We start from the raw sequence: 16369 nt of genomic DNA, 5'->3' as shown, positions 1-16369 counted from the left end.
TGAAAGTGAACAAAACAGCTCTTCCTAATACAAACTATTGAAATAGTACACTATGTGGCATTGTACCCACTTTGGTTCTTTAAAAAAAAAAAAAAAAAAAAAAAAAAGATAAACAGAGTACAGGGTATACACAAAAAAAGAAACTTGAGCTTCCTTGATGCACACTGACACACTGACATCCAGCAACATCACTGAAGGGAAGGTCCTACAGAAAAGGAAGGGTTTAGGTAGTGTTGTATTTGAAATGAACCCATAAAGTACATAGAGCAAGTTTAAAAGATCTTTAATGATGGACAATGAAACATATTTAAAGTCTTCATCTATACAGTGTGTATATATATATATATATATATATATATATATATATATATATATATAATTCTTGTTACCTGTAGTAATTTAATAAAACCCCAGACCCCCACCCTGCCCCCTAAAGTATTTACTATGCCTCTGTGAAATGTAGCAGAGTAATACCATAGCATAGAGGGAGGGATCACAGCTCACACAATATCAGTGCTTTCCATATTCACAGGAGCCATTCCCATTTTACAATCAGTGCTCTCCTTGCCTGTGTCCTTTTGCTAACAATAAGACCGGGCACAGAGGGGGCAGTAATCAGCAGGGATATTCGTTTACAACGTATTTATATATTTATCGAGTGCAATAAGCCAATGGGTTTTCACAGTTAGAAAACATAATTGTAGGTATACTGTGTTCCTTCCCCCTTCAGACTGTACTCCCAGCACTGCCTTCAGTTAGAACAGTGTCTAATAATAACACAGCTTCACTATGTATTTACTACAACAGAGGCTCTGCAGTTGCAAAAAGGGTCAAACAAACAGAGTTTAAACTCCTGTATCTATTTCACTGGGGAGACCTGGTCTAAACCAGTTTACTAACGCTACACTGCTACATTCATACACGTTGTATACGGTACTGACAAACTGTCTGCGTAATCCTCATTGCTCTGGTCAGTAGGATAAAATGTAGGCGTATACTATAGAACAGCTGTTGTCTTTCATATAGCATCATAAACAAAGCGTTCTGGTTATCTACAGCTATACAGTAAAGTATAATACACCAAGCCCATACATTAAAACATAAAAGACTTTTAAACCACATATTCCTCCTAAAGATTTTCTTTTGATACTGAAGTGCTTTCACTTAATACAGTTAATGGGTCCCACTTTTTGTAATGGCCAATATTAAACTGGTTTATAAAAAACGGGTTTAAATATGGATAATGGCATAACCTATGTATTGTGTGTTTAGTTTTTATATGAAAACATGATTTCTAGTTAGAGGTAGATAACATTAATGAATAGCCCAACTAAAGCAATACTTAAAGTGATTGAATCTACAAAACAAAAATTCATCCGCTCTCTTATAGGTCTCAAATGTACTTTCATGGTCATTTTACCTGGACAGTGAAATTGTCCCAACCAGTCAAGACCTTCTTTCCTGTTTGTAACAAATCAGCTGCTTCCCCTAATGACTGACATATTTAGCAGCCAGTAAGATGCTTGACCCCAAAGACACTGTTGGGGTGAAATGACCTAGGTCAGGCAAGGTATGTAAAGTGAGAACATTCTTCTGTAGTACCAGAAAAAAAAGAAACTGAAAATACATGTTTGCAATAGCATTTGTCTTTTAAAACAGCAGATTTGAGACCTGTATAGTGAATGAAAGTTCACATGATTTATACATGTATTCTGTTCGCTAAAACGACTTAAAAATACGAGGCAATGTATGTTTATGTAGCAACAATCTGACACACTTCTAATCTAGGACTTTAATACTCTGCCCTTCATGTTAACCACCTTGAGTCTGTCTCTCTTCTGAAGACTGACGCTCAGAAGGTGTGCCGATGTGGTATTTGAAAAGCCTATTTGGATTTGTATAGGTAGTTTCTTAATGTCTGCATAGTTGTAGGGCTCTGGTGTATTTCTGATGTATAGGCATTGGTGCAGAGGTTCAGTGTCTATTGCAGCTCCGCTTCCCTCTCCTCTCTCAAGTGCTGGGCCACTCTGCGTGATATTCGCTGGATGTCTTTCACAATGCTTGGCTGATCTTCCAGGTCTTCATGTAGTGATCTTGCAATCTCCAAATTTCTGTAGTGTTCCGGCCTCACAAGATGACGCACTACTTGAAGGCATCTCTCTTTTAGTGTGTATACTGTAAGTAACAACAAAACACAATATGGTCAAGGCATATGTCTTCTTGTGACAATTATGGGACAATCAGCCACAGGGGAGGCAAGCACATTTAACACAAGGTAGTGTAGAGTTTCACAATGTATAACGTATCACACTTTTGCACAGGCCTTTATCTACAGAATCATCTATCTAGTTATGATGAAACTTGGAAGGACACTACTTTGCACAAGTTATTGAGAGTATCAAAATCTGGGGGTATATGGAGGCACCATGTCTGTCTGTCTGTCTGTCTGTCCATTGTGTCTGGTCCCTAGATGGTGATTGATGACAGAGTCTACCTGACACATAAAAGATCCCATTGATTCACCATCCTCTGTCTCCACTCAATCTCCAGCGGTGTCATTTGGTTATAATATTTGAAATACTGACAAATGTTAACTTTGTCAGCTCCTTTTAGGATTTAAAAAAAAAATCACTTCTCCCCTAATGCTATATCCACGTAGCCAATGATATGCATGCCTAGAGGTGGGGAATAAATAAATATACCTGGTAATGTGATGTTCACCATAATGGGCTGAGCATTTTCCTGTGCCTTTGGGAGAAACAACTCTCTTCCATTCACAAGCAGCCTCTCATCTGTTGCTGCATCTCTGAACATCCAGGGGTGACCTGAAATAAAATAAACAGTAATTAATTACTTAAAAAAAAGACAAAAACACAACTGAAGCACCTAGAATAATCACAGAGTACCCCAATAATAACTTGAACTGAGAAAAGGGGGACTTTGTATAAAATACGTGCCTGTAAGTCAGTCATGTGATTTCAGTAACAAATCAATATATCTATACTCAATCAGTCATTGATGAATCTAGTGAAAACCAATGGTTCATCATTTTTCTATTTTAAAATGTAAAAGGTACTTTACCTAACATGAATAAAACCAAGAGAAACACAATCAACCTGCAAATCCTCTAACAGGTTGAAAAAGGTACAGTATTAACCCCAAAATAATCCTTAATTTGGAAAGTATTACAAATACAGACACGATGAATGCATATAAAAGTTGATAGGGAACAAGAAAAGGGTTAAATGCATTAGAAACGCTGGTGCACCAATCTTGAAGCGGCACTGCAGGGTACTACCACAGGACAGCTGACCGCAGAACTTTAAAAAAGCAAACTGATCAGAAAGCAAACCACTGAGCAGGTAAATACAGCTGTGTGTAAGAGATCTGAAATGTTGAAAATAAAAATAAAGCCAAGTTGACCTTGCGTGTGCACTCCCTTCCTGATACGCTCAAGGAGTAAATGCCTTCTAATCAGTGTTCTGTTGCTTAATTAGAGCAAAGGTCTGAAAACAAGGCAGACTGTAGCTTGCATGTTACCTTGTGAATACACTGCTCACACAAACCTATAGTCAGCAAACAGGCAGTCTACTGACAACAAAATACAGTCAACCCTCTCTATACCGCCTGGTAAGGGACATGGGCATAAACGGGCAATAAGCGTGGGTGGCGTTATAGTGAGGGTCAGAAGAAAACACACACCCACTCATAACCTTCTATCTTTGCAATAAATTCAAACGTTTTATTTAGTTAGTTATACAATGACAGTATCTCCAGGCCATTTTAATAAAAAGTACAAGTACTAGTTACTATAAAATATCACATTACAAGTTAGCACATTAGAACATATCACATTACAGAATATCATAATACAGATAAGAGCAGTTATTCAAGTAAGAGCAAAATAAAGCATATATCATATGGACTCTGCAGTGTTCCACAAAAGCAGTTCGACTGATAGACGCAGTTTTTTTTTTTTCACTCACTCACCCACGTATGTTGTCATCCTTCTCCCAGACCCAGGAAGCAGATCTTGGTAGCGATGCGGCTGCCCGATGAAATTGATCCAGACTGGTCGGACCACACGGGGGCTTCTGTTGCAAAATATAACGTTGGAAGGTATTCGGCTGTTTATGGACCTCACAAAAGAGGGTGGGTCCGCGCCCACGGGAGCGTCTTGAGGCATCACTGCTCAACGCAGATTTATAAATTACGACAGAAAGGGGACACAAAAGTTTTTTATTTAAAACTTAACTGTGTATAGTAAATGTGTTCTTCCACAAGGTTTAAATATCGGACCTTTTGATTAGATTCGGTAATTTTAAAAAAGTCGTTTAATGAAAGAATAAAAAGTCACTTGCTGTTGTAGGTTATCGTATGAGCAAATCTAGCTCTGAAAATTGAACAACCCCTCAGAGCCTCCGATAATAATATACCGGTACAGTTACAAACAGCTAAAGCCCCATGTCGATGTCAAATATATATTTATTTAGTCAAAAAAGCTATATTTTAGACGGTCTAGTTGTTCTGTAACAGGTGATTTGGTTTTAGTTATAAGACTTTTTCCGACGCCTTATCCTTCGGTTGTCGTGTTTTGTTTACAATTTCCAATTTCCTGAAGACGCAGCACGGAAGGTCCACCCCCTAGCAAATCTCCTCGCTTTATTGGATGATCAAGTGTCAGTTACTGTGTAAAACCATGACATCGACGTTTAAAACGACGGACTACAACACCCAGAATACTTTGGAAGACGCGTCTGTTGTCACAGGAAGTTAGAATGAAGTCGTGTTGCCAACACGGGAAGTTAAAAAACCTTTAAATTTGACAGTTCGGTGCAGCTTGGTATGTAATACAAATCTCACTCTGTTTAAAATCTAAATTATAGATATATTAACGGAAAAGCATGTATTGATAACTATATATTGACTTGTCCAACAGTAAAATACAAGTGCTAGATTTTCTGCAAGGTGTCAATGCCATGTGTTATATACTAATTTATAATGCTTCATTCAATCACGTTGCAACTTTTATTTTTCAATGTACACCTGGTTGTATTCATATATTCAATATTCAAACTATCAATAGTTTTCGTGGTCTGTAGTTAATGAAAAATATTGCTAGGAAAAACGAAACATTCTGGTACCTTGTTACCAAACTGAACATGATAATCACCTGGACGCTGTGTAGTTTATTTGTGTGCGTGAAAAGAAAGTGCTTTTGTGTAAAGTACACGATGAAAAGTTCTTGTGCCATACATGTCCAGCATGTATCTGCACTTGAAATATTTTTTGAAAACATACTTTGCATTTATTAATTTTGTCTTCCAATAGAGAGTAGTTTTTTGCTAATACCGACCAACATTGTTAATACACAGATAAAACAGCCATCGAATACATTATTTTTGCTATTCAATTTCAAAAGAGCAGATGGCCTCGAAGAATGCTTGCAGACCTCTTCTGAGAAAATACATAAAACAAGATGGTGGGGGTATTAGGCATTTACCTTACATATTTGTAATTTTAATAAGAAAGGTGCTAATTGCAAGTGTTTAACTTTGACATCGGTGCTTAACACTTCAATGAGAGTAACAGGAACACAATTTGCAAGGTATTTAAATTAAGAAAAAAAAAAGATCTGCCTGTAGCAACTAGTTGTGATTCCCATATGCTGCTGTTCTATAAAATGACTGCTGTGTGGCTGTATGGTGAATTCAGAGGATTAGAAGCATATTCTATGGCAAGCGAGACCCTGCATTGAATAGCAGGCCCGTTGTTCTAATAGAACCCTGTTTATAAGATGCAATCCTGTGTGACAGCCTCAGTTTCTTACCTGTTGAGGGTTTCTCATTTTCCTCAGATGTGGAGGAGTGTGTTGCTGAGACCAGAGGTGGTTAGTGGAATTCACCTCTTGTGGAAAACCAGAAGCTTGTTCACAATGCAGCTGAAGACCAAGGAGTTCCAGTCACTCTTTACAGAGGGGTTGAAGGGTATAGCAGGTATAGTCACCCTGTGGTTTGATACAGTTGCATACAGTGTAACACACATTTGTGTTTGAATGGGCTGGCCCTCGTATGATTAAATAATTATGCAGTTGTATCTTCAGTTCTTTATTCTTTAATAAATATGTAAAATGATATCTAGTGACCCACCTCACAAACACAGCAAATCGATCACCTACCACAGTAACGGAATAGCAAAGTGTAATAAACCTATCTAGTTAGGTAAGCATTGTAATGCCCAGAAAGTTATGGTAAAGCATGACACACTATTGTAAATGGGTAGTATAAGCATAGGGAAAAGCATGGGGGAAATCTGCAAAATTACAGTGCAAATTTACCATGATAATCTTTTATAACGGGAAGTGAGTTAGGGTTAGAATAAAACAGAATTGGAGTGTTGGCATTTGGATTTTGGAATTTTTGAATTACCCTAAATAAACCAGTGCACACACACACAAGGCATACCTTTTTATTTGCAGACTACATTAATCTATGGGTTAAAACTAAAAGATTAAAACCTAAACAAAATATCTAAATAGAAAATGTGAAGACTGATACATCTGTATGATATGATTCCACTGAGACAAAAGTCTTAATCCTTGATGGACCATTTTAGTAATACTTTCTGACCAGATGAATTGTTCTGTGTCTTCCAGAGCTGTTTGAGAAGCACAGGTTTGAGCTAAGGATCGCTGGAGGTGCTGTGAGAGATCTCTTGAATGGAAAGCAACCTCAGGATGTGGACTTTGCCACCACAGCTACCCCTGAGGAGATGAAAAACATGTTCCAGGCGGCTGGTATTCGAATGATCAACAACAAAGGAGAGCAACATGGGACCATAACCGCAAGGGTCAGTGTTTAATGTTCAGAAGCATTTCTAATCGGTCAAGTAGTTTGAGAGTACATCATTGACATGTAGTGCAAAAATATCTCCAGGCCAATTTAAACAGATTGCAGGTTCATCATGTTGAATCTGTCCATTGTTATACATCTTCAGATTGTCAAACCCCTGAAACATCACACACTAACGAGGATAGGTTGTGTAAGTAGGATCTGAGGAAGATCAGACGGGATCTCGGTACATCCCGGGTCATAAATCAACTAGGGAATACTTTTCTCAAGATTTACTTGGGAGTGTTCACCAGGAGAAAGAGAATTTCTCTTCTAAACACTGCAGTGTATCCAGATCACGCTTCCTCCTGCAACAATGCCAATTTGGTGTTCCACAATACACCACTCATTTCAATCAGAGCACAGGCACTGGGGCACTGATGTGATACTTCTGTTTTTCCAGTTTAGTACAGGTCTTTTTTTTTAGCAATTGTAAGGGATAGTAATACAAATTGTGTTTGTAAAGTCACCTAGCAAGCAGGAATGAACCAATCTCTGAATCTTCCAGATCTACCCAAGCTGGGAAAGTGCCATCTTGGGGATCTAGCCACTTAGCTAAATATTGTAGTTGGAAATCAATAACCTATTTAGTCAGGGGCTGCTAAACCACCTTTGGACTTGGAACTTTGAAGAAGATATTTTAATCCTGGTTTTCTTATGTTTCTATTTTTATAAAGTAATGGGATCTGTTTTTCAACGTAAATGCATAATCTGCTTTGCTTCGTTAACTAATGCTAAAGTAAATGTGCCCTGAACTTTCAAAGCAGAGAGATTTACACAACACAAGCTCCCAAGCTTTGCAGACAAGCAATCCCTCCATGCACAGAACATTACATCTTGTTGTGTGTTGTAGCTTCACGAGCAGAACTTTGAAGTAACGACACTGCGAGTGGACGTTGTGACTGATGGAAGGCATGCGGAAGTGGAGTTCACCACAGACTGGGAGAAGGATGCAGAGAGACGGGATCTCACCATCAACTCCATGTTTCTAGGTAAACCATGAAGCGCTTCATTGAAAGAGTCTCTTCAGTGTGATAATAAAGAGATGCGCTGCAGCTGCACGGCACAGTGTCTGAGCAAGAGTTTTATTGAAAGATTCATTTCTCGTATGACCGGCTGTCTTAAAGACCCTTTTACTCAATCACGGTACTGGTCACAATTATAATTGTTAAATATAAAAAAAAGACTTCCAGAAAGAAAATCTCAGCTTGTAAGAAGTTTCAAATGAGCAGCAAGATTTGACAACCTTTTCTCGAGTTTGTCAACCAGTCATACATACATACATCAGCCACCAGGGGGAACCCATCACACTGCTGTAGATTTCCAGTTCATCTACATACCCTCATCCATACTCCCTGCACACACAATCACATTCAGTTTAATTCATCCATTTACTATGTTTTTGTCTCTAACAAGGAAAACAATAGCAACCAGTGGTACTTTTTTATTTTAAGTAACTTCTCATGTGGAATGCCCTTAGTTGGGTGATTAAGTAGTTTGCATTAATAATACATTTGGGATCATTTGTTTGTATTCAGCATGCTTGAAACTACTACAAATGACATAACATTTCTGCTGCATATAAAATACATACCTAGAAGACCTGGTGAGGAAAACAGCTGTATTGTATGAAGAGTTGAGGTCACACTTGTGTGGGGGTTTTGTGATGTGGACAAAGGTCTAACGGGGGTTTTTCTGTGATCTACATATTTTTGTACACCTTTGTCTGGCTTACTGTCAAGTCTGTTTATTTATAACTTTTGATGCCTTTGTTTTTTATTGTTTTTTTTTTTGTAGATGACTAGTTATCCCCCACTGAGAATAACATAATATAGTGGAGACAGTCTGTTTATACATAAACAGATATGACCTCTAATCTGTATGTCACACTTCCATTTGTGCATATATTTGGAGAACTGCTTATCCAATTGTCATACAAATTAAAATGCACGTTATTTAGCATTTTTTACTGGGAGTATCACATTCTGTCTGTCCCTAAACCCTCCTGTCTGAATCTCATACCTAAATATTTGCATTTATCCTGAAAATTGCTTATCACATTGGCATTAAACATTGCATTGCCCATTCATATTCTGTAAATGCTCTTGACATATGTCATGGTCAGGAATGTATGTTCCAAGACCAATTCGTTTCTAATACTGTAATGTGACTGTGTGCAGTACTGCTGTTCACACTGGTCCTGCTGGTCTCTAATAGGACTGGATGGCACTCTGTATGATTACTTCAATGGCCTTGAAGACCTGCAGAACAGAAAGATGAGATTTGTCGGAAGTGCAGCCGAGAGGATCCAGGAAGATTATTTAAGGATCCTGCGATATTTCAGGTATTGAAAAATCATAATGGTCTTTGCACAAAAAAACCACAAAAATATGCATGAATGCAGTAATTCAATAAATGATGGCTTTTGGAGTTCATTAATGCCATGCAGTTGGTGAGTCATGTGAGCTGAATGGTTAACAACAGTAGTACAAGGATGGGAAAGGCAGGGTTAGGTAAAAACTATAATAAACCAATATAGGAGCAAGAGAACTAGGGAGGATTGCAAACACCCACAACTGTAAGGCGAGTGTTAAAATAACTAAATTAAAATTGCATTTGAAGTTACATGCTTTTGAGCAACAGTAAAGCCAGTGCAAATACCTTTTCAATGGGTCACAGGTAACACGCAGTCAGGTTTTTAATCATATCCTGATGTAACTATCACTATTATCTGCTGTATTATTGAATTGTGGGTTGTCACACTTGAACAAAAATTATTGTATTTCTTGCTCTTATTGTATGACTTGTATTGTAACACTTGAATGTATTTGTATTTGCTTGCGATTGTAAGTCGCCCTGGATAAGGGCGTCTGCTAAGAAATAAATAATAATAATAATAATAGAGGGAGCCTGAGCTCTTGGGATAATTGTGAGACAATGGAACAGCCAGAAGCAAAAATAAAATAATAATGCGATTTTTAAAATAGGATTTTTAAGTTTTCCATTCTTATTATTCCCCACCGGGGATGCATATCATTGATGGAAATCCAGTGGAACCATACATATAACAAAAACAAACACACAAAACCTATCAAATCTAGAGAATTGGTTCTTAAAGGCTTTTAAGTAAAGAACACGACACAGCAATATATATGTATGTATTCATTATATGTATGTATGCATTATGGTTATAAACCCTATTTATTTCCTCTTTATTATTAGTTTGCCTTTATCCAAGGCAACTTACAGACACTAGGGTGTGTGAACTATGCATCAGCTGCAGAGTCACTTACAATTACGTCTCACCCGAAAGACGGAGCACAAGGAGGTTAAGTGACATGCTCAGGGTCACACAATGAGTCAGTGGTTGAGGTGGGATTTGAACCGGGGACCTCCTGGTTACAAGCCCTTTTCTTTAACCACTGGACCACACAGCCACCTCTTTAAAACATGTGGACCTTTTCCAAGAGAATGTCACATATTTAATAATCCTTTTGCATTATTTGAATTCAGGTTTTACGGCAGGATAGCAAAAGAGCCAGGTGATCACGAGCCTGAGACTTTAGAAGCAATAAAGGAAAACTCCAAGGGACTGGCTGCGATCTCCGGAGAGAGAATCTGGATGGAACTGAAGAAGACTCTGATTGGAAACCATGCAGCTCACCTCGTCTCCCTCATGTATGACCTGGACGTTGCTCAATATATCGGTAAGCCGTCATGAATTGCCATGTTGGTTAATGCACTTCCAACTTGAAATGAGAATGTTTTGAATATTCCTGGATTTGTGGTCTTCAAATTGATTTGTGTTCTGGAGCTCTGGTTGCACAGCAGTTGTTTACTGTTCTGAGTAACTTGAGCACTGGATAAATGATTCTTGGTAAGTACAATAACATAAGCAACATATTGATTGTGTACGGAGTAGATGTATATGCCAGTGTCACTTTTTGTAATCGTTTAAACTATCAAAATAACAAGAGTATAATCAAATACCTTCTTAAACAATATTTGCATCCCAACAACCTTGGCTGTTTCTTGCTAGTTCTGTAGCATTAGCAGTTTAAGGGTGCAAAGTTAACACAGTGGTAAATGCTGTATGAATGTGGCCCTTTGTCCTTCACGGATGAGTGTTCTCGTTGTCAGGGTTACCTGTGAACGGGAGTCTGGAGGAACTGAAGCGTGTGTGGAAGAACGCACAACACCGGAACCCCAAGCCCATGACCATCCTGTCTGCTCTGTTCCGAGGGCCGGACGATGTGAACAAGCTGCATCTGAGGCTAAAAATCTCCAGAGAAGAGAAGAACCTCGGCCTGTTCTTGGTGAAGCACAGAAGAGATCTACACAAGGCAGACGATGAGGCGGACAGCTTGAAGCCATTCAGAGACTATATCATAGACGTCAGTAACATTTCTGTATTTGATTTTCTAATGTTAAAGAATTGTGTCAAAAATATAAAATGTTGGTATTTATTTGGGGATATCTGTTTGTGATAAAACTTGCAAAGGATATTCTTTAGCACAAGTTAGTATTATATTAAGGGGCTTTAAGGAGGATGCTGGTCTGTCTTTCAGGCTTTCTGTCTGTAAGACACACACATATAAACCATTTTGTCTAATTGTGATGAAACATGTCTCGCTCATAAGTTATTGAGAGTATCAGAAATGATATGGAGGCATTTGATTGGCGGATGTCGGTCGTGATTTATTTTTTAATATTGATATTGATAGCTCTAATTCTGTATTGAAAGGGAGTCAATATCCCTGACATTTTTTTTTTGTTTGTTTTGTTACTTAAGTCAAGGGAGCCAGATGTCCAAAGCAGAATCTGTGAATTGCTGAAATACCAGGGAGAGGAACAGCTGTTAGCAGAAATGGAGAAGTGGTCTATCCCACGCTTCCCAGTCAGCGGGCATGACCTGAGAAAAATGGGGATCACCTCTGGGAAAGAAATCGGCACAATACTGCAGACTCTGAGGGACCTCTGGAAAAAGAGTGGCTATCAAATCGACAAAGATGAACTTTTGAAGGATGTCAAAAATCTATAGAAAAAGAGAATCCTGTTCCACTGTGAAATATCTGCCTCAACTGATGGAAATAAGACTCCCATGGCATAGCAGTGTGAGCCAATCCAGATTTGAGTGTGCTAGGAGATACAACTCCACTTGTTACCTTGTTACATGGCAGGTAATTTAAAGGGTTAATAGTTTGTGATAAAATTCCATGAATCATACTAGTCGAGCACTTTCATTCACTCTGTCGATCTCATATGTAGTACTGGAATGTTGTGTTTCTTTTTTTTTTTTTTTTTTTTTTTTTTTTTTTAAGCAATGCTCTTTAATATTGAATTACAGTAGAACCTGTCATGTCCGATTTTATTGGTTCCAGGGGTCCATTGGATATGTATGAATACTGCATCTTGGTGGGAGTCGTTATACCACTTTGTAGTTGCTTTAATAATGTCGGGGCATTATAAATTAACAACGTCAGGAACATCAGTGTCTCTAAAACGACAAAGTACAGTGCTGCACAAATACTATTCAATTCAATCAGTGAATATTATTGCAAAACAAAGGACTGCAATACAGTAATTGACAGCATTCCAAAAACAGTTCTTACCATGCTTTCTCGGTCTATTACGTAATCTGACAAAAATGTGCACACAAACTGGTCAAAAATCTCAATCTCTTGTTTCCTACTTTTCTTTCATGGTTAAACATGGCAGCATCCAAAAGCTGAAACTGAATTCTCAACCCCACTGTCTTTTTTTTTTTTAATCTACAACTGAATCCAGTCTATCCTGCTAAGGGCTGAATTTGCTGTTTTAGACCAGTAATAAAATGTGCATTGATCAGTTTCCATCAGTGCCATTCAGTTGGTAGCAGCATGTGTAAATGGCACCTGCCAGAGGTCCATCTGTTAAGAGGGCATTGTATCTTACAGGATCGGATATGGCAGGTTCTACTGTATCTATAAAACAGAAGTATCATTTGTACCATATTACAGTAATAAAATCTCACTGAACTAAAGTAAACCTGGAACCCCATCAAATGACGTATTGGAGAAACAAGAGAAACACTTGTCTGGACAACAGAATGTGTGTTATTTATTTAAGACTTCACTTATCCATTGGTTTTCTTTGCATGATGTCTTTTTACTAAACTCTGCTATGACTACAAGCCAGCAAACACATTTCAAGCAGTTCAAATATTCAGACTTGCATGGACAGATCCACAGCTTTCAGCAAAACAAAATAGTTTATTTAAAGAGGAACAGCCTTTAAAATTCCAAGGACTAATAATAAAAAGTTGCAATTCATGTAGACGGTGGTGCCACTAATAACTTTTTATCTAGGAAGTTTGTTGGACTTTCAAAACTACCATTGCCTGTGTTAGAAAGCAAACAAGAAATTACATAAAAACACAAATCTTGTTCACTGCACTGATACCACTTCTGTGTTAATCCAATGTGTCATTTGTCTTAAACCACCACCCCTAACTTTTTCATATACATTTTAAGTTACATGAACAACACACGGTTTTTTTTTTGGGGGGGGGGGGGGGGGTTTACCACATTGCCATGACGTACCCACCTAGTCTGTCCCAAAAACACTGTAGTCAAGGTTGATCACCAGATTTGGTGCTCAGATGATTAAACTGGCTGATGGTCTTCCAGAGAATGTATACATATGGTGAATGATTTAATAATTAGAGAGTACCAGGAGCAAATTGGTTTATTTGTTGTGCCACTAGGGACTTAGGACATACTTCTCATGACTGGCTGACCATGATGCAGAGTTAATTGAAGAACCAATGTGATATTGTTGTGTACAGATTAGCAATGACAAATGGAAATGTTTTCATTTTTTTTCTCAGATGTATTAACAATAAAGAACACAACTCTAACAGAAGGTTTTCACAGTTTGATGGAACTCTTTTGGAGTTTAGAGATGCGTTTCCTCCAGAACTCCTTTCCGGACAGCCTGCATAAAAGACAGTTGAGCATGCAGTGGTGCTGAAAGGACAGTTGAGCATGCAGTGGTGCTGAAAGGACAGTTGAGCACGCAGTGGTGCTGAAAGGACAGTTGAGCATGCAGTGGTGCTGAAAGGACAGTTGAGCATGCAGTGGTGCTGAAAGGACAGTTGAGCATGCAGTGGTGCTGAAAGGACAGTTGAGCATGCAGTTGGAACCTGGAGTAACTCCTGTGCCTCGGCTGCTGTATCGCCTTTCAATTGACCAATCAATCCAAATTTTCATTTTCAACAAGGACCTGAAAAGAGGCTCACAATACCGCAGCAAACAACATAAAACACAATAAATAAGTTTAAAAAAAACACATTAATCATAAAACATAAAACTCAGCAGCAACTTAGCAGTCGACTATGGCTAAAAGCAGCCTCAGATATGAGCCGTTCTAATTTTAACTTTTGTTGAAACTCATTACAGTCATTGGCTGCTGCAAACTGAAATGAATGACGACCAAAGCCTGTTGCTAACTGTTCCATGAGCTGAAAGAGTGGGAGGGACAGCTGAAACAGGGATTTAAAGACACAGCAAATCCTCATTTGCAGCCCCAATCTTTTTTGTCAATGAGAATGTGCATGGATTACAGGGCATGAAATACAGTTACCAAAAATAAATATCCCCTGCCTCGTATTGATGAATGTATTGATCATTTGAAGGGGGTGAAGATATTTTCTAAACTAGATTTAAGGTCAGGATACCATCAAATCAGTGTTAAAGACATTGATAGAACAGCTTTTCGAACACTGCATGTTCTATATGAATTTCCTATGCCTCCATTTGGATTGACAAATGCCCCTGTAACATTCATGACTTTAATGACTGAAGTATTTAGGATTTACTGGATACCTGTGTTATTGTGTATCTGGGCAATATTTTAGTGTACAGACAGACTATGAAGGAACATAGAAACATCCTTTGGTCTGCTTTAAAACATGTCTTAAGATTACCCAGACCTTGCATACAGCACCAATCACCTCAATAGGAGCTGTTCTGAATCAATCAGACCATGCATTGCCCTGGTAGTGTAAAATAAAGCAGCTGGCACAGTTTCCAGATCACCTGAAATAAATGCTATTTTGGTTATCCAACAGGATGACAGTGCAGTGGATGAGATTGAAGAATGACAGTGATGAATATTTGGGATATTTGGGAAGGCTCAACACATACAGTTGAGGAAACTAGCCATGTGAAACAGCAGACAGAATGAATCAATAGAACTTGCAGAGAGCATTTGTTAATTATCAGCAATGGGACAGTTGTATACCAACTGCTGAAATAGCAACAATTCTGTTCAAGCACCAGCTGGCTACACACCTCTTTACTGCTACCTGTTTATTTTTGTTACTTGTGATTTCATATTGTTTAACTTTTGAAATATATGCATCACACCAATAAAACATGTATTTTGTTAAATAACTATGTTTTAAAAAAAATGTAACTTGTAATGCCACATTTCGTTACCTGATTGAAAAAGGAATCATTACAGATACAAGTTACTGAAAATGTAATCAAATTACACTGGGGTAACTCTGAAAATTGGAACCTAAGAATTATGCAAGAAATTGTACTTTTTAACCATCTGCGTAAATCTATAACACAAATAAATAAATACAAATCATATGACCATCTAATGATTTCTACTTACTCTATACCAAGCTGCTTTCCACCTGTACAACCATGCTGCCATCTTTGAATCAAGCGTTGCCATTAGTCTGTGTGCACTTTTAGATACAGTAAGTCATTTCATAGGCAGGACTTTATTGGGCAACCTTTGTTCTGACAATGTTTTTGTCAATTTTAAACCTATATTATTATTGATTTCTTAGCAGACGCCCTTATCCAGGGCGACTTACAATTGTTGCAATATATCACATTATTTTTACATACAATTACCCATTTATACAGTTGGGTTTTTACTGGAGCAATCTAGGTAAAGTACCTTGCTCAAGGGTACAGCAGCAGTGTCTCCCACCTGGGATTGAACACACGACCCTCCCGTCAAGAGTACAGAGCCCTACCCACTACACCACAGTAGTGTAATCTGATTAGATCGTTTGTTTGTTTGTTTGTTTGTTTGTTTATTTGTTTGTTTGTTTGTTTGTTTGTTTGTTTGTTTGTTTGTGTGTTTGTTTGTTTGCTGGCGCCCTTACCCAGGGCGACTTACAGTTGTATAAAAAATACATATCAAGAATTACAGTACAATTAAGAGCAAGATACAAAATACAATGACTTCAATTCTAATAAGAGCAAACACAAAACACAATACGATTTGATATCGGGGCAGTTCAAGAGCAGATAACATATACCTTGCATTCTAAACAAGATGCATAGAGGCAGAACGCTGGCAGGAACGGCACCCTGCTTACCGTGGTGCTGAAGGATAGCTCCTCCCTACTGGAAGGTTTCTCAGATATAAACCAGCAGGTTACAGGCGCCGTGCTTTAAAGTAATCCGGTTCTC

The 16369-nt window shown here is 38.2% G+C and overlaps 2 protein-coding genes across 2 annotated transcripts; one reads left to right on the top strand and one right to left on the bottom strand.

Moving 5' to 3' along the window:
- Positions 1-739: 739 nt before the first annotated feature.
- LOC117411739 (von Hippel-Lindau disease tumor suppressor-like) lies at positions 740-4606 on the bottom strand. The gene is made up of 3 exons (XM_034019456.3): positions 3991-4606; positions 2703-2825; positions 740-2175 (listed from the first exon to the last, which is right to left on the bottom strand). Exons 1-3 carry the CDS (start codon positions 4184-4186, stop codon positions 1982-1984), a joined length of 513 nt encoding a protein of 170 aa, XP_033875347.1. The 5' UTR covers positions 4187-4606; the 3' UTR covers positions 740-1981.
- A 123-nt stretch (positions 4607-4729) lies between these two features.
- LOC117411743 (CCA tRNA nucleotidyltransferase 1, mitochondrial-like) lies at positions 4730-12206 on the top strand. Its single transcript, XM_034019461.3, has 8 exons — positions 4730-4843; positions 5858-5996; positions 6656-6849; positions 7744-7882; positions 9108-9234; positions 10404-10597; positions 11031-11284; positions 11683-12206. Exons 2-8 carry the CDS (start codon positions 5858-5860, stop codon positions 11929-11931), a joined length of 1296 nt encoding a protein of 431 aa, XP_033875352.3. The 5' UTR covers positions 4730-4843; the 3' UTR covers positions 11932-12206.
- Positions 12207-16369: the final 4163 nt, after the last annotated feature.

Source organism: Acipenser ruthenus, chromosome 25 (genome assembly GCF_902713425.1).
Source record: "Acipenser ruthenus chromosome 25, fAciRut3.2 maternal haplotype, whole genome shotgun sequence".
Lineage (NCBI taxonomy): Eukaryota > Metazoa > Chordata > Actinopteri > Acipenseriformes > Acipenseridae > Acipenser > Acipenser ruthenus.
The sequence above is the reverse complement of the archived record's forward strand: the minus strand, read 5'-3'. Positions and strand labels throughout refer to the sequence as shown.